Source organism: Geotrypetes seraphini, chromosome 4 (genome assembly GCF_902459505.1).
Source record: "Geotrypetes seraphini chromosome 4, aGeoSer1.1, whole genome shotgun sequence".
Taxonomy (NCBI): Eukaryota; Metazoa; Chordata; class Amphibia; order Gymnophiona; family Dermophiidae; genus Geotrypetes; species Geotrypetes seraphini.
In genome coordinates, this window is record NC_047087.1 from 149,136,365 (window position 1) to 149,155,957 (window position 19,593).

The window sequence follows — 19,593 nt, forward strand, 5'->3', positions numbered from 1 at the left end:
CACCATGCCCACTTGACACTAAAGCATCATTGTGCATCAATAACCTTAGTTATCCCATTCAACCCACTATGAAGATATTGGGAGTAACACTGGACCAGAGCCTGACCATGAAAGACCAGTAGACTCCCTGATTAGAAAGATTTAAGGATCATTGGACTGCCTGAATCATCAGAGGGATCTGATATGATTTCCTTTCTCTCTACTCTTTTGTCTACTACCCTGGGTCTTGTCTTTTCACCTCCTCTGGAAATAGAGCGAGCTCATCGTGTACCGTCTCACCTTTCTTCATATGCCTCATCTCCCAGACCCATAGTGGCTAAACTGCTCAGATCTCAACAAACGCTCCAAATTCTAACAGCAGCTAAATCTAAATCTCAACTGCTACATCAAGGCAAGAAGTTCTTCATTGTTCCAGATCTAGCTAAAACTACAGCTTTAAAGAGAAAAGCATTTCTCTCACACCGACAGAAACTTAAAGATATCGGAGCCAAATACGGTCTTATGTACCCAGCCAGGATGAAAGTAACTTATAACAACCATACTACATCTTACACTGATCCTGAAGAGTTGGCCGTATTCCTAGATTCCTTGAAAATACACTGACACATTGAACTCTCAATATCTTGATTTGCCTTTATGTTCTCTTGATATAACCTAAATGACTATATAATTTATTGTTTTATAAATAAGCACACCACTTTTAAGTTCCCTAAATTTTAATGAGTGTGAATTAAGTAAGCTGTTCTATATGAGTTATTTCTACGTGCTCACAGAAGCACTCTTAAACTGTATTATTCTAAACATGATAGTAAGGTCACATTTCTTTCTGACCTTACAATATGCTGTTACTAATAGTATATTTGCTCTTATTTTTATGTTTTCTTTCTTTCTCTCACTTTCTTCTGGCAGAAAATATATAGATGTGAGGTTAGCTAATTGTTCACCTATGTATACCTCCGTGCTCATAGGAACACCCTTGAACTGTTATACTATAAACATAGCAATGTGGTCCTTTTCGACTACATTACATGCTGATACTTCTAGCTTTTACCCTTTCTACTCATATCTCTCTCTATTCTTCTTCTTTCTGCTTTCTGACAGGAGTGTCCTTTATATTTTGATATATTATGTTGATTCTCTGCTTTCTCTGAAAATGGGCGGATTCTACTGCATTGTAGTAATACTTATTATGACTTATAACTGACTTACATATTTTTTCTTTTAATGTGAATGGTTTGAATCACCCTATTAAAAGGAAAAAGATAGCCAACTATATCTTTAATAAACATCCTGATGTGGTTTTTCTACAAGAAACCCATCTCACGCCTGCTACCGCTTTGAAATTCCAACTTAAAGGATATTCCACTCATCTATATTCTCCTGCAACTCTACGTAAAAAAAATGGGGTATCAATATTGTTTAATGATAAACTTTCTCCTGTTATTCATTCCTCTAAAACAGATACAGAAGGTAGATGGTGCTTGGTACATGCTGCGTTGCACTCGGTGGATTTTGTTTTTCTTGACATTTACGCTCCAATTCTAGATCACCCAGAATTTTTTCATGAGCTTCAGACGGTATTGATGGAATATGGATCTTGCCCTCTAATATTAGGTGGTGACTTCAATCAAGTTCAAGATATATATATTGATAGATCATCATCCTGTAGATATTCGAAGTCCATGTCCCTCGCAGCCTTACATGCCCTTAAAGATGCTTTTTCACTAGTCGATCCCTGGCGGTTGTTTAATCCAAAGGGTAGGGAGTACTCACACTTTTCACCACCACACAATACATACACCAGAATAGACTTCTTTCTTTTATCCTCTTCCCTAACTCATGACCTTACAAACACCATTATTCATCCGATCTCTCTTACGGACCATGCGGCTATTTCTCTGCATCTACTTCTCTCTGCGCCTCGTAAAGAATCTCCATCTTGGAGACTGAACAACACTTTACTCTTAGATACTGAAATAGCTGAAAAAATAAGATCCTTCACCACTGAATTCTTTGAATTTAATTCCAATGACCCTGCAGTTTGCCCTTCCATTGTTTGGGAGGCTTACAAAGCTACCATTAGAGGTGAATTAATTAAGCTCGCCTCCTGGAAAAATAAACAATCCATGCAAAAAGAGAAAGAATTAGAATCTTCTATCAAAATGTTAGAATTACAACACATGTCTGCTCATTTGTATGACCCGTCCATACATCAACGTATACAAAATCTTAAATACGAATATAATACCTTGGTTTCGTGCACAGCCAGGAGGGATATTTTTATTTCGTCCTCGGGTCATTACATGGGTGACAACCTCATGGGCCGTCCTTTGGCTAAATAACTTAAAACTAAATCTAAACGTTTGCACATTGCGACTGTTCAAGACCCGTCAGGACAGATGGTTAAGACTAGGTCTCTAATTTCTTCTCAATTTGAACAATTCTATACTTCCTTATATAAATCCGAACACTCAGCTTCTGACTCTGAGATAGACTCCTTTCTTACTTCACTGACTCACCTATCCTTATCAGATTCTGTAAAAATGGAACTTGATTCCCCTATCACTATATCTGAAATAGAAGCTGCAATTACATCCCTGCCTAATAATAAAGCACCGGGTCCAGATGGCTTCACTAACGAGTTTTTCAAACAATTTCGAACTCTTTTGGCCCCTCATCTTCATACTTATTATGAATTTTTACATTCTACTCCAGATAAACAATTTAATTTTACTGAGGCTACTATTGTAGTTATTCCTAAACCTGACAGAGATCCCACCTTGGTTAAAAATTTCCACCCCATTTCACTTCTTAATTTAGATTATAAAATTATGGCAAAACTTCTTTCTCTGAGACTCAATAGAGTGATCCCCTCTCTCATTCACAAAGATCAAGTAGGATTTATTAAACACAGATACATAGGTGACAACTTACGCCTCTTCCATCATGTTAATGCCCATGCTAAAACTCTTTCAGATCCTGTAATCGGCCTGGCTGTTGATGCTGAAAAGGCTTTCGATCGCGTCGAATGGCTCTTTCTTTTCCGAATCCTGAAATGGTATAATTTTGGTTCGTTCTTTATAAAATGGGTTGAAACACTGTACAAACAACCCACAGCTCGAATCTTGATTAATAATTCTCTTTCCAACAAATTTTCACTTCACAGGGGCACTCGCCAAGGCTGTCCACTCTCCCCCTTATTATTCAACCTAGCTCTAGAACCTCTCCTTTCGGCCATTCGTCAATGTCCCTCAATTAAAGGCATTTCCACTTCCTCTAGACAGATTAAATTAGCGGCATATGCTGATGATGTTCTTCTCTTTATCCGAGATCCCACTAATTCCCTTCCAGCTTTCGTTAACATCGTCTCTCAATACTCCTTGCTTTCTGGATACTCAGTTAATTGGGAAAAATCGGAGATTTTCCCCCTTAATGATCATATCTCTCCCTCAGACCTCACTCAATTTTCTTTCCCATGGTCGAGTGGGGCTGTGAAATACCTAGGTGTCTTGATACATAAAGATCCAATTCACGCTCAAGATCTTAACCTGTCTAAAATCAAAAACATAGTCCTGAACACAATATCTCGTTGGTCTCCACTGTATTTATCTTGGTGGGGCAGGATTGCATCCATCAAAATGACTCTTGCCCCCCAAATAAACTATATCCTCTCAATGCTCCCATCTTTATGTAAGAAAACATTTTTTCAGTGGCTGGATAAAAAAATTTCTGAATTTGTTTGGAATAAGAAAAAGCCTCGAATTGCTCTTGCCAAATTGAAAGCCTCCAAAGTTAATGGCGGTTTAAAATTACCAGATTTCTACTTTTATTATATTGCATCAATGGCCAAATATGGAGCTTATTGGATCACGGACCCCTGTTCCCAGGACCCTCCAGCTTGGTTTGAGTTAGAACGATTTATATGTACGCCACTACATGTCTCTTGTATGGCAACAATTCCAATCCCTAGACACCTGAGAAGATACTCTCTGTTGAGTGCGACGCAGCATGCCCTTCATCTATTAGATGCGATAGCAGAAATTTCAATCAAAGATAGCCCATTTGTGTCTATTTGGAACAACCCCAAACTCCAACACAATGGAAAATCACTTTCATGGAAAAGATGGCAGCGGGCTGGGCTGTGGTTTCCTCATCAAATAACTACTCAGACCTCTATTGTTCCTTTCAACACACTCTGCTCTACATACTTATTACCACCTTCCATATTTTCTCAATGGCTTTCCCTCACTGAAGCAATATCTTCTCAGTCCCTACGATTTGACTTTGAGTCATCCATTCACACTATACGCCATTGGTCTTTACTGGCTATATCGAACGGCAAAGCAATCTCTTTATTTTACAGCATACTAAGAGACAACTCCTTTATCTTTTCTCCTCATTCCATGAAACACTGGGAATCCATACTAACAACCCCTCTTACTGATGTTGACTGGGATCTTTTTTGGTCCTCGACAAATCGTCCTCTCTTATCCTCCAGAGTTTCACAATCAATGTTCTTCGTCATGTGGAATGCGGTATGGACTCCTTTTCGGATGTGGAAAGCCAACCTTAAACAAGACTCTGTATGCTGGAATTGTATGAAGGAGGCCGGAACCCTTGATCATATGCTCTTCCACTGTACTCCAGTTCGCTCCTTCTGGTCTCGCATTTGGGACACTATAAAGCATGTTACTAACTGTTCGGATGAACTTTCCTTGGATATTATAATTCTCAGATCTCAGCACCCCTGCTTTATTCTTTCGAATTGTCCTCCTAAACTTATTGACACTATGTTTGTGACTGCCCTTATGCATATATTAAAGAATTGGAAATCCTCTTCATCATTGGATTATACTTTTTGGTGGAAATCTTTGTGCATGTATCATAAATTTGAATCATATGCTTATGAGAAGAAAAATATTGCTCGACTATCCATGAACATGACACTATGCAACTCGCCTTGGAAATTCTTAGACTCATATGTTAATTCTGTTTCATAGACACTCCTGTCTTTCTCTTTCTCTCTCTCTTTCTCTTCTTCTCTTTACTTTCTCTTTTCTCTCCTTCTTTCTTTCTTTACTGTTTTCTTATAAGCAGTCCAAGTACTTTGGATCTCTTAGAAGATTTCAAACCTAATTACAATTGATTGTAGTTACTGCTGTGTTACACTAAGTGTTATTAATTTCGAGATCCCAATGTCTTACATATATCTGAATATATATTTGGACTGTATCTTTTCATAAAACTTAATAAAAAATATTGAACTGAAAAAAAAAAAAAAAAGAAAGATCTTTCTCACTCTCTGGAAGCTTCGGTCCATCAGAACTTACTTCTATGTTTCATCATTTAGAATTCTGGTATAATCCCTCATACTGAGTCAACTCGATTATTGTAACATTGCCTAATTGGCACTCTCCCAGAAGAGCGATTGCAACTGGTACAAAATGCAGTGGTTAGGCTACTTTGTGGACTGAAGAAGTTTGATCACGTGACACCTTCCTATTGACTTCTACACTGGCTGCCGATGGAGGCACGTGTGAAATTCAAATTTGCTTGTTTTTGCTTCAAGGTACTTTACGGCTTAGCCCCTAAATTTATAACAGACCTTTTCTCCTTCACAACTAACAGATTTAGGAGAACCTCACATCTGAACTTTGTTTCTCCACCGGTTAGAGGTTGTAAATTTAAAAGTCATCGCCAACATCTCTTCTCACATCAAGCAGCATTATGGGGTAAAGATCTATAACAACTGCTCGTACCTACTATTTATAGGGAATTCAGGAAACGCCTAAAAACACATCTGTTCCTGAAATACTTAGGTAACCGACCTATACAACCTTAGTCCTCAACAAATGATCTCTAGTACTGTTAATCACTAATTTTGAACTTTGTTTATTCTACTCAACCTGTAACCTCTTTAATCATTGTAAACCGCATAGAATTTCACAGTCCTGCAGTATATAAACTGTTATTATTATTATTTATTATTATTAAAACCTTTATTTATATCCTAGAGACATCCATATTAATCTACTCACAATGAGATGGTTACTACTCGCAAGTCTTTGGCTGATGGCCATCAGAAGCTTCTTGGGACTACACTTAGACCAAAATCTTAAAAACACCATACCTGTTATAATATCTGACCTTAGGAAACTGTGACCAAATAATATAGACATCGCATCACAGAACTGTATGTTACACTGTACTGACAAGACATCACATTATAATATAGAAGTAATTACTTTGTATACTAGGAAACCTAGACATAGAAATAACAATAGCTCACACAGAACTTTGAAACCCATCAAGTATGAATGATCCAAACAATACTTTTACCGTTAACATACCTTGCTGCTATGTAAATGCAGGTTCTGTATGTAACAAAACCACCTTAATCTGAGAAATGATAGTTTAATCCGAACTTGGAATCGCTTTCCTTGCAGAAACAGGACTAAAGAACAAGTTGGCACCCCTAATCTTGGAAATCTGCCCAGCAGTGTTTAAAATTATACAAATAGACAAAATAAAAAAGGATGGGGTATTGCTTTAACATACAAATATTTCTTGGAAATAGAGAAAGTCATAAGAAATAAGAATAGCCTTACTGGGTCAGACCAATGGTCCATCAGGCCCAGTAGCCCGTTCCCATGGTAGTTAATCCAGATCACTAGTACCTGGCCAAAACTCAAGGAGTAGCAATATTCTATGAAACCAATCCAGACATAGAGATCCTAATCTGCTACCTAAACACGAACTAAACTAAAACTTAGTTTTATAAACCGGATCATTAACCAATTTGGAGCTCTACTCGGTTAACATAAAGAAAAGGAAAAATACAAAAGAACTAGACGAGAAAAGAACTAAAGCAGGAGAGGTAGAAGTAGTTAATTTCTAACGTGCTTGATAAACAGAATTGTCTTCAAAGCCTTCCTGAATGATAAGAAGGGGCTAAGCTTCTTAACGAAAGCGGCAAGTTATTCCGAGCTCTGTCAATTTGAAGGAGAAAGAATGACTAAATTGCTTAATAGAGAGTTTTGATTTCTGAGAGCTTCTGGCCAGATGAAATCTATACACATTCCAATCCAAAGGGACAAGAGTAGTAAAGAAGCCAAATAAAATCTTAAATGCAATACAGATGCATTTAAATTGAATTCTCAAGTAAACTGGGAGCCAGTGTAGTTAAGAACATAAGAATTGCCGTTGCTGGGTCAGACCAGTGGTCCATCATGTCCAGCAGTCCGCTCCCGTGGCAGCCCTTATGTCAAAGACCAGTGCCCTAACTGAGTCTAGCCTTACCTGCATATGTTCTGGTTTAGCAGGAACTTGTCTCACTTTGTCTTGAATCCCTGGAGGGTGTTTTCCCCTATAACAGCCTCCAGAAGAGCATTCCAGTTTTCCACCACTCCTGGGTGAAGAAGAACTTCCTTACGTTTGTTTGGAATCTATCCCTTTAACTTTAGAGAGTGCCCTCTCATTCTCCCTATCTTGGAGAGGGTGAACAATCTGTCTTTATCTACTAAGTCTATTCCCTTCATTATCTTAAACGTTTCGATCATGTCCCCTCTGTCTCCTCTTTTCAAGGGAAAGAGGCCCAGTTTCTCTAATCTTTCACTGTACGACAACTCCTTCAGCCCCTTAACCATTTTAGTCGCTCTTCTCTGGACCCTTTCAAGTAGTACCGTGTCCTTCAAGTACAGTGACCAGTGCTGGAGGAAGTATTCCAGATGGGGGCGTACCATGTCCCGGGACAGCGGCATGATAACCTTTTCCGATGTGTTTGTGATCCCCTTCTTAATCATTCCTAGCATTCTGTTTGCCCTTTTTGCCACTGCCGCACATTGCACGGACGGCTTCATCGACTTGTTAACCAGTACTCCCAAGTCTCTTTCCTGGGGGGTCTCTCCGAGTACTGCACTGGACATCCTGTATTCGTGTATAAGATTTTTGTTACCGACATGCATCACCTTGCACTTATCCACGTTAAACCTCATTTGCCATGTCACGGCCCATTTCTCAAGCATGTTTATATCACGTTGCAGGTCTTCGCATTCCACCTGTGTCTTCACTACTCTGAATAACTTCATATCGTCCGCAATTTTAATCACCTCGATCATCGTACCAGTTTCCAGGTCGTTTATAAATATGTTGAAGAGCACGGGTCCAAGCACTGAACCCTGAAGCACTCCACTCGTGACGCTTTTCCAGTCCGAGTATAGTCCATTTACCCCCACTCTGTTTCCTATCCGCCAAACAGTTTTTAATCCAAGTGAGTATTTCACCCTCGATTCCATGGTTCGCAATTTTTTGAAGTAGTCATTCATGCGGGACCTTGTTGAACGCCTTCTAAAAATCCAGATATACAATGTCAACCAGGTCACCCTTGTCTATTTGCCTGTTAACTCCCTCAAAGAAGTGCAGTAAGTTCTTCAAGCAAGATCTACCTTTGCTGAAGCCGTTCTGCCTGGTCCTCATCATAAGACCATAAGAATTGCCGCTGCTGGGTCAGATCAGTGGTCCATCGTGCCCAGCAGTCTGCTCACGCGGCGGCCCTCTGATCAAAGATCAGTGCCCTAAATGAGACTAATCCTAACTGAGCACGTTCTAGTTCAGCAGGAACATGTCTAACTTTGTCTTGAATCCCTGGAGTGTGTTTTCCCCTATGACAGACTCCAGAAGAGCGTTCCAGTTTTATACTACCTTGTTGTCTGGATGTTTTGTTTTTCCATCATCTTGGTCCCAGTTTCTCTTTCTGTTTTTTCTCTATCTTCAACTAATTCTCTTTCCAGTGTTTACTGTCCATCAAGGTGGTCAATGATGCGGTCCTTTATCAGCACTTCTACCATCTTTCCCGGTATGGAGGTCAGACTCACTGGTCTGTAGTTTCCCGGATCTCCCCTCAAACCTTTCTTGAAGATCGGCTTAACATTCGCCACTTTCCAGTCTTCCGGAATCCTTCCTGATTTGATCGACAGATTGGCTATTAGTTGAAACAGTTCAGCTATAACCCCTTTCAGTTCCTTGATTACCCTCGGATGGATGCCATCCTGTCCAGGAGATTTATTACTTTTAAGCCTATCAATCTGCCTGCATACCTCAAATAGACTGACCATCAGTTTCCTTTCGTTTCCTGCATATAGCCTGTCAGCTTCCAGTATGTTGTGTATATCCTCTTCGGTAAATACAGACGCAAAAAATGTGTTTAGTTTGTCAGTGATGGCTTTAGAAACATAGAAGATGACGGCAGAAAAGGGCTACAGTCCATCAAGTCTGCCCACTCTGCTTACCCACCCCTTGTCTATGCCCTAATGACCCAATTTCCTTATCTTGACCCTCGTAGGGATCCCACATGGGTATCCCATTTATTCTTAAAGTCTGGCACGCTGTCTGCCTCAATCACCTGCACTGGAAGCTTGTTCCAATGATCAACCACTCTCTCTGTGAAGAAATACTTTCTGGTGTCGCCATGAAATTTTCCGCCCCTGAGTTTGAGCGGGTGCCCTCATGTGGCCGAGGGTCCCTTGAGAAAGAAAATATCATCTTCCATTTCGACACGTCCCGTGAGGTACTTAAATGTTTCAATCATGTCTCCCCTCTCCCTGCGTTCCTCGAGAGTGTAGAGCTGCAATTTGTTCAGTCTCTCTTCGTACAAGAGACCCTTGAGCCCCGAGATCATCCTGGTAGCCGTCCGCTGAACCGATTCAATTCTGCGCACATCTTTACTGTAATGTGGCCTCCAGAATTGCACACAGTACTCCTTTAGCATCCCCTTTATTCCATGGTCATCTAATGGCCCCACTGCTTCCTTCGCGGGTCTTTTCCCCTTAATATATCAAAAGAATGGTTTGAAGATTTTTGCCTCCTTGGCTATTTTTTTGTCGTATTCTCTTTTGGCCCCTCTCACCGTCTTATGGCACCTGCTTTGATGATGTTTGTGCTTTTTCCAGTTTTCGTCCATTTTTGATCAAACTTACTCTTGCCAAAAATGAATTTGGCATCGGTATTCTGTATCAGCTGGAGTCTCTGCAGACTAGCCTTGGATATGCTCACGTACATTGAATTGCAGTAGTTCAGACATGCTAGAATGATTGATTGAACCAAGATATAGAAATTCTGTTGATGAAAAAGCGCTCAAATGTTCCACAAAACACAGAGACTGTAAACATTTTTTTACAAGAGAATTAACTTGATCCTTAAATGTGAGTGAAGAATCAATGAGAGCACATAATACTGAAGAGGAAAACTCAACTTTCAGAGACTCAACCGAGTCTAAGTTCACAACAGAAGGAAGGGAGTCTAATTTTGGGCCCAACCAAAGGAGTTTTGTCTTAGCAACATTTAACTTCATCTGAACCATCAGTGCTCAGGACTGTAGTTTAGCAATACAATGTTTAATGTTAGATGTCAAGTTAACTAAATCAGGGTCAACCTCAAATAGTATAAAAATATCGGCGTACGCTAGTAATATTTTTGAGCATTCAGATCATAGTATTTCAATGAGCTCATATAAATGTTAAATAAAATCAGGGACAGTGGGGAGCCCTCGGGAACACCACAGGAGGCCCACCAAGAATTTGAAGTAAATCCTTCCTTATTAACAATAGGAGCCTCTAGGCCTTATTCTCTGTAATAGACCCCCGGTCCAAATTTATATCCAATGCTACACTATTGTATACCTCTCTTGTATACCACTGGAAAACAATTCAGACGAAAACACACATGATCTTAGACAACTCCTCAATAATTTCTCCTTTTTACATATGACAACATGCCTGACTCACGAAAAGAGCGATTCATTGGATATGGTCACAGCAAATAAACTTAACATGCTATCGTTCTTCGAATGGACACCTTCAGTTTGGACAGATCACTATGTAATTTTACTCTAAACTGTAAACCCTCCTCCTAAACCCTAATACAGGGGTGTCAAAGTCGGTCCTCGAGGGCCGCAATCCAGTCGTGTTTTCAAGATTTCCCCAATGAATATGCATGAGATCTATTTGCATGCACTGCTTTCATTGTAAGCTAATAGATCTCATGCATATTCATTGGGGAAATCCTGAAAACCCTACTGGATTGCGGCCCTCAAGGGCTTACTGACACCTGTGCCCTAATACAAAAGAAGTAACAAATCTCGAGGAAATATCAATTCCCTGCTGTTTTGGGAAAGAATAAAAACAGAATTACAGACACTCTAAATCGTACAGAGTGGCTGAAATCCATTGAGACCACATTAAACTCCATATCCGCACTAATTGAAAGGAAAATATCAAGAAATGAGAAAAATTCCTGGTTCACTTCAGAACTGAGCAAAAAGAAAAAAAAAAAAAATGCTGAAAACTAGAATGGCCTGGAGAAAATCCAAGTGATCAACAGCTTAAAAAAAAATGGAGAAAAGTCTTCTCACAATATACTGTATGTATAGGCCACCCCTTTGTATAGGCCACAGTAAACACCAATTTATGTTTTAAAACTCTTAGATAAGCCGCCCCATGTTATAGCCACGGCTTATCTATGAGATTGAAAAAGTAAATCGGCCTATACAGTGGAGGGCCTATACATCACCCCCCCTTAAATACCGCCCTCGCCGGTAGTAAGATCGGGTGTGTTTTCATGTGCAGGCCTTGTTGAGTGGAACAAACGTCCTGGACGGCTGCCTCCTCCACGCTGTGCAAGGCAGGAGCAATGTTTGCTATTTCAAGCCTCTGTCCCACGCCGATTCCTGATTGGCTGCCGTGAGTTCTCAAGTAAGTCTCATATCAAGCAGCACAAACACAAATATAGTACTACGAAATGATAGGAGCAGATAAACCAGGTCTAAGGAAGTTTTACTCATTACTGACAAAACTAACCGACTACTCTCCTACAAACTCTGCAAGCACAAATTCCTTCACACCCAGTACACTGGCCCAGTATTTCTCAACCAAAATTAAAACAATATTTAAAATATTTGACGATACAGACAATAATGCAGACAATCAAACAATGCCACTTATAACATTCAAACAGATAGAAGAACATGGTTGATTTTCAACAGTCACAGTTAATGAATTAAGACCTTTTGTAAACAGATTATCTAGAAAGGGCTGCAAACTAGATCTTTGCCCACCATATTTATACTACAATATGCTAGAAGAAGTACTTAGCTGGTTAACTATGATGATAAACTCTACTCTGACACAAGGATGGTTTTCAGAAGCATTTGGCAAAATCTTACTGGTCCCCGTCCCAAAAGGATCAGATTTAGATCCATCTTAAATTGCCAGTTATAGACTGATCGCTAGTATACCTTTCATTACTATACTGATTTGAATTTGTAGTTGCAACCCAACTAAAAGATTACACTGCATGCTGGAATCTGCTATTACATTCCCAACATGGGTTCAAGAGCTCACACAATATAGAGACCTGTTTAATAGACCTGGTTCCAGAGTAAGATCAGAACTAAGTAAAGGTAAACAAATTATCCTAGTGCAATTTGATGTCTTAGCAGCATTCTAAATGGTAAACCACGCCCTTTCACTAAATAGGTTATCTGAACTAGGAATCACAGGACATGTCTTAACATTGGTTTCAAGAGTTCCTCTCTTACAGATGATACAGAGTTCTGAAAGATGAAATTTACTCCTACTACTGGATCCCACCATACAGAGTACCACATAGATCCCCTATCTCACCCCTACTGTATAACTTCTTCAAGACTACTGTTAACTCAAACTACACCATGGGGAATGGCTATTTTCATATACAGACATTCTTCTGCTATACTATGTAGATCTGAATCCAATTAACCCCATTACCAAGTTATCCCAAGCCCTAAGCTCGCCCAAATTGTGCTTGAATTCCTCTTCTTATCTTGATTTTAGAAAGCAGATTAAAACGCAATTATTTAACAGGCTGAGTTCTTAATATATTTTATTATTATAATCTTTTATTCTTTTAAGATTGTTGTACCTTCCTTTTATGACATGTATGTATTTTTCTTATATTATATGCATATAACTTGTTGAATTCAATGATTTGCATTGTTTGTATTTCAATTAATTGTTGTGAACCGCCTAGAACTTCCTGGGTATGGCGGTATACAAAATAAAATTATTATTATTATTAAGCAGAGTACAAGAATGGGCAGCAAAACAACATTTTAAACCGTAGATCTGAATCCAGTTAACCTCATTACCAAGTTATCCCAAGCCCTAAGCAGAGTACAATAATGGGCAGCAAAACACCATTTTAAACTAAATACCAATAAAACCAAGCTACTGTAGTTCTGTCTAAAGACACACCTTATCCTTTCCTCTATCACGCTGATAAATGGAGTCAACCTCAACATCAAGAAATCCACCAGGGTCCTGGGAGTTGCCCTAGATAACTCTTTGACATGGTAACAGTTAAAGCTGGTTTGAAAAAAGGTTTGAACAAGTTTCTGGAGGAAAAGTCTATAGTCTGCTATTGAGACAGATATGGGGGAGGCCACTGCTTGCCCTGGATTCATTGCACGGAATATTGCTACTATTTGGGTTTTTGCCAGATGTTTGTGACCTGGATTGGCCACCATGAAGATGAAATACTGGGCTAAATGGACCATTAGTCTGAACGAGTATGACTATTCTTATGTTCTTTGCTGCATAGAGTTCAGTTTTTACATGCTAGTAGGACAACATAAACTCAAGTGTATGGAGTGGTAGAAAATTAGCAACTAAGAATTAATGTATCTTTTTTGCAGGCCCATCAGATTCAGGAGATGTTCCCTCAAGTTCCATATCATTTGGTTCTTCAGGATCTCCAGCTGACAAGATCTGTGGAGATAACAACAGATAACATTTTAGAGGGACGCATGCAAATCCCTTTCCCCACACAGGTCAGTTTCAGTACAGATTTTTAAAAATGAATTTGGATATTTCTAGCAGCAGTTTAGATATTTTTCCCACACAACAAAATATGTGTGGTGTGGGCAGGAGATTCTCACTCAGATCATTTGATCTACATTCATCAGAGGAGCAAGGAGAAGGTCATTTTAGAATGATATGTGGTTGTTTTTGGTACAGACATAAGTTTTGAAACAAACAGTAAGCATGTACGAATATTGATTCAAAGTTCTTTGTGTTGGTTGGCTGGTACTTATGAAAAACCTGCTACAGTTACTAAGGAAAATCAGTTAAACAGCCAAATAGGAAGACAGCTGTAGAATTGCTCTGAAAAGGGATGTAAGCCCAGTGTTAAGAAACAAAATCACAATTATCAAAAATTATCATCAAAATATGTACAACTTAATTATTTCAGACTATTTGAGCAGCATATTGGCTACCCAAATAATCTGCAATTAGCATCCTGTATTTTCCATTTTTAGGATGTTCCCCATATAAAGGACAGCTCATTTTTATCTCCATTGACAGCTGTGTTTTCCCTTATTTTAGCGTCAAGACAGCCTCAGGCCCACATTGAATGCTCCTATAGAAAGCAACAACACAGATCAGGCCAATGGTGATGGTGTTGCCCAGGTAACGTATTAAGTAATGTTCTAAATTTAATTCCTAGGGTCAAATTTCAGCTCTGCCACTAGCCTCACAGAATTTGGTTAAATCACTTTCTCTGTTTCTGATTTATCATCTGTCAAAGAATAATGGTAATTATCCCAGGACAAGCAGGCAGCATATTCTTACATGTGGATGATGACATACACTGGAGCCAGCATGAACAGTCTACAGGTGCAGTGTCACTTAAAAAAAAACTTGAAGACCGCCCTCACCACACATGCGCAAGTGCCTTCCTGCCCTCCGTCTGCTCATGGGACCTTCAGCAATTAGTTTTCTGCAGAGCTGAAAAGCCATTTCTTTGTTTCTCTTGGCGCACGTATTCATATGCACCTATTTTAGGCGCCTTTTTTCTTGGTACTTTTTGTGCATATTTCTCGAATAATACTTTTGTGCCTTCCCATTAACCTGATTTCATTGTTTTTCATTTTTTTAATCGAGTTTTTGTATTTAAGTCCGTCATTAGGCCAGGATCATCGTGACGTTATCGGTTTACAATAAACTCAGCTTTCTCATTGTGACATTATCAGTTTACAATAAACTCTGCTTTCTCAAACCATTCAGTCTTTTGACCTCGCATCATCAGTTTTTCTAGGTTTCTAGTGTATTTAAGCGGTGTTCTCGTTGTCATAAGGCTATTTCTCATACTGATCCGCATAACTGTTGAGTTCTTTGCCTAGGTTCTGATCATTGTGATGTTTTTTGCCCACTCTGTTCAAAATTACAGAAAGATCACTAAAAGCCAGAAGATTACAGTTTGAAAATTTTTTCAGGTCGTCTGTTTCTACATCAGAAATGGTGGGGATCTCCGATGCCGATCCTCAGCATCTGATAACTCTGGTACCGACAGCATCGACATTGTCTACGTCATCAGTGCTGCCTGCATCAGGGGAACCCCGTAAAAAGGCTAAGAAGCATAAACATACTTCCTCTTCCAGGAACACTTCAGCATCATCTCAGGCATCTTCACCATCAATGCGCTGTAAGCACCAATGCACCGATGACAGATTACCATCTATATAGTTGTCACTTTTGAATCGCGCCTCAATCCTGGGGTCACCAATGCTGCTTCACTCAAGTAATGTGCCTGTACTGGTTACAGCGCCATCTCTGCAGGAACAGTTTTCCATGCTGTTGCAGAAAGCTAGCTGTACTGCTGCAGTTACAAGCAATGCAAAATCCTGTTCAAATAATGCCAGCCTCAGCTCAGTCTGAGCATTGCCTGGACACTCAAGTTTCAAGTTTAATAAAATTTTGATTTACACGCAATATCATAAATTCAATGCGATGTACAAAATTTAAAAGAGGGAGTGAAACAGTGAGACTGTAACATAGACAAATAGACAACAACAGGAACAAAAGGAAGGAGGTAAGAACTACAATGCATAAAGAACAGAAGAACATAAAAGGAAATAACAGTAGGTTAACACACATGTAATTTGGTGGCCTTGTAGCTTTTACTGTTTGAATGCATATTTAAAAAGAAAGCATTTCAGATTTCCTTTAAATCTATTTAGATTGGTTTCTTCTCTCAAATGTGCCGGCAGCGAGTTCCATCAATGAGGAGCTGTCACAGAAAAGATCCTATCTCGTTGAATGTTGATAGTTTTTAAAGAAGGAACTAATAGCCAATCTCGATCAAATCGGGAAAGATTCCGGAAGACTGGAAGGTAGCGAATGTTACACCTATCTTCAAGAAAGGTTCGAGGGGAGATCCGGGGAACTACAGACCAGTGAGTCTGACCTCTGTACCGGGAAAGATGGTAGAGTCACTGATAAAGGACAGTATCATTGATCACCTTGACGGAAACGGGCTGATGAGGACCAATCAGCATGGTTTTAGCAAAGGCAGATCAGGTTTGACGAACTTGCTGCACTTCTTTGAGGGAGTAAACAGACAGATAGACAAGGGCAATCCAGTTGACATTGTATATCTGGATTTTCAGAAGGCGTTCAACAAGGTTCCGCATGAACGACTACTTCGAAAAATTTCAAGCCATGGAATTGAGGGTGAAATACTTACGTGGATTAAAAACTGGCTGGAGCATAGGAAACAGAGTGTGGGGGTAAATGGACAATACTCGGACTGGAAGAGCGTCACCAGTGGGGTGCCGCAGGGCTCGGTGCTTCGACCCGTGCTCTTTAACATCTTTATAAATGATCTGGACATAGGTACGACGAGCGAGGTAATTAAATTTGCGGATGATACGAAGTTATTCAGAGTAGTAAAGACGCAGGGGGATTGCGAAGATCTGCAACGTGACATAATCAAGCTCGAGGAATGGGCATCGACATGGCAGATGAGGTTCAACGTGGATAAGTGTAAAATGATGCATGTCGGTAACAAAAATCTCATGCACGAATACAGGATGTCCGGGGCAGTACTTGGAGAGACCTCCCAGGAAAGGGACTTGGGAGTTCTGATCAACAAGTCGAAGCTGTCCACACAATATGCAGCGGCAGCAAAAAGGACAAACAGAATGCTAGGAATGATAAAGAAGGGATCATGAACAGATCAGAGAAGGTTATCATGCCGCTGTACCGTGCCATGGTACGCCCTCACCTGGAGTACTGCGTCCAGCACTTGTCGCCATACCTGAAGAAGGACATGGTACTACTCGAAAGGGTCCAGAGAAGAGCGACTAAGATGGTTAAGGGGCTGGAAGAGCTGCCATACAGCGAAAGATTAGAGAAACTGGGCCTCTTCTCTCTCGAACAGAGGAGATTGAGAGGGGACATGATCGAAACATTCAAGGTACTGAAGGGGATAGACTTAGTAGATAAGGACAGGTTGTTCACCCTCTCCAAGATAGGGAGAACAAGAGGGCACTCTCTAAAGTTGAAAGGGGATAGATTCCGTACAAACGTAAGGAAGTTCTTCTTCACCCAGAGAGTGGTAGAAAGCTGGAACGCCCTTCCAGAGACTGTTATAGGGGAAAACACACTCCAAGGATTCAAGACAAAGTTAGACAAGTTTCTGTTGAACAAGAATGTGCGCTGGTAGGGCTAGTCTCAGTTAGGGTGCTGGTCTTAGACCAGAGGGCCGCCGTGTGAGCGAACTGCTGGGCATGATGGACCACTGGTCTGACTCAGCAGTGGCAATTCTTATGTTCTTAACTGAGAGTAAATGTTTGTCCTTGGACCTTAATGATCTAGATGGAACATGAGGAGTGAGTATTCTTTCCGGAAATGAAGTTGCTTTTCACATTTCAAGTTTCTTTATTTTTGATATACCATCTATCAAAACAAGTGAAGGTTATAGGGCTATTTTATATGTTCTATGGTTTATGGGCAGCCAGTATGCATTCTCTAAAAGTGGTCAATCTCAGAGCATGTAGCCTCAAGCATCAGTGCCTTTAATTGCCGTAAATGACTGACGCACATCATCAGTTTCTATCATAGACACACATCAAGGCAGGGCAGGATTAATTCCTCGAGGGCCCCTAGGCACACAAGTACACTGGGCCCCCTGCCCTGCCCCCACCCCACCATGCCCCGCCCCCATGTATTTACATCTTTATTTCCACTTTATTTCTTTTATTTTAAAATTCAAAACAAACAAAGATTACCATACCAGTGCCAGTGTACAGTTTTTCTTCTATGCAACCTCCAAACATCTTTGAACAAAACTCCCCTTCCTTCCTGGAGGAAGAGATCTTCAGCTGGCAGGGCTTTGGGAAGCCCACCAATTTATATTTTGCATTTGGGTAGGAGGCATGGGGTATAGCGGGAAGAAAATTTAGTGCCCATCATTTTATTGGACTAATAATTTCTTTCTTAGCTTTCAGAAGTTAAAACCTCTTTCTTCAGATCAGTAAACTATACTGCTGTTACAGTATCCCTGTCCTGATCTGAGGAAGGAGTTATGGTCTCTGAATTTGTAAAAAATGTATTAAAATTAGTTCAATAAACAGTATCATCTTATTTCCATTTTCTATTAATAAACGATTATCAACACAGCTACAATAATACCTTATCCTAAAGCAAAATAAATAAATAAAACAAAAATATTTTTTTTCCCCTACCTTTGGTTTCTGCTTTCCTCATCTTCTCATCATTCTCTTCCTTCCATCCACTGTCTGCCCCTTCCAGAAAATGTTTGTCTCCCTCTGCCATCTCTGCTTCTACCCCCTTCCCCCTTGGTCTGGCATCTATCACCTTCCCTGTGTTCCCCTCATAGTCTGGCATATCTCTCCTTCCATCTCTCTTTCCCTCCCCCCTGTGGTTTTTAGCATCTCTCTTCTCATTTCCTTCACTCGGATTTGATATCTCTGTGTCCTTCCCCGTTCTTTGGCATCTCTCTTCTCTCTCTTCCCTTTCCTTTTCTTCTCTGGTCTTTTTTCTCTATTTTCTGCCTCTGTCTAAATTAAATTCTTTCTTACTATTCAGCCCTCAGTTTCTCTTTTCACTGTGTCTACTCACAGCTTGCCACCCCTTTCCTTCATCTCTCCACTATCTCACTAACTCTATCTTCTTCCCCTCATCCAGCATGTGGGAAAGCAGTAGCAGTGGTGAGGAGGTGAGGGCAGGCCACAAGTTCTCCCCACTTCCATCATCTGTCCTGCCCCGCCCCTTTCTTCCCACATCCATCATCTGCCCTGCTCCCTTCGGTCTCCCTTCTCCCCATTTTCATCATCTGTCCTCCCCCTTCGGTCTCCCTTCTCCCCACATCCATCATCTGCCCTGCTCCCTTCAGTCTCCCTTCTCCCCACTTCCATCATCTGTCCTGCCCATTTCTTCCCACATTCATCATCTGCCCTGCTCCCTTCGGTCTCCCTTCTCCCCACTTCCATCATCTGTCCTGCCCTGCCCATATCTTCCCACATCCATCATCTGCCCTGCTCCCTTCGGTCTCCCTTCTCCCCACTTCCATCATCTGTCCTGCCCCCTTCGTTCTCCCTTCTCCCCACATCCATCATCTGCCCTGCTCCCTTCGGTCTCCCTTCTCCCCACTTCCATCATCTGTCCTGCCTGCCCATTTCTTCCCACATCCATCATCTGCCCTGCTCCCTTCGGTCTCCCTTCTCCCCACTTCCATCATCTGTCCTGCCTGCCCATT

General features: G+C 40.6%; 1 protein-coding gene across 2 annotated transcripts in view; it reads left to right on the forward strand.

Annotated features, from left to right (window-relative positions):
* The window catches only part of AMFR (autocrine motility factor receptor), a 705,232-nt gene that overhangs the window by 598,703 nt on the left and 86,936 nt on the right, over positions 1-19,593 (forward strand). For both annotated transcript variants that reach the window (XM_033940583.1, XM_033940582.1), the window contains 2 exons: positions 13,727-13,861; positions 14,418-14,501. In XM_033940583.1, coding sequence (XP_033796474.1) covers positions 13,727-13,861; positions 14,418-14,501 — 219 coding nt within the window. The remainder of the gene's footprint in view (positions 1-13,726; positions 13,862-14,417; positions 14,502-19,593) is intronic.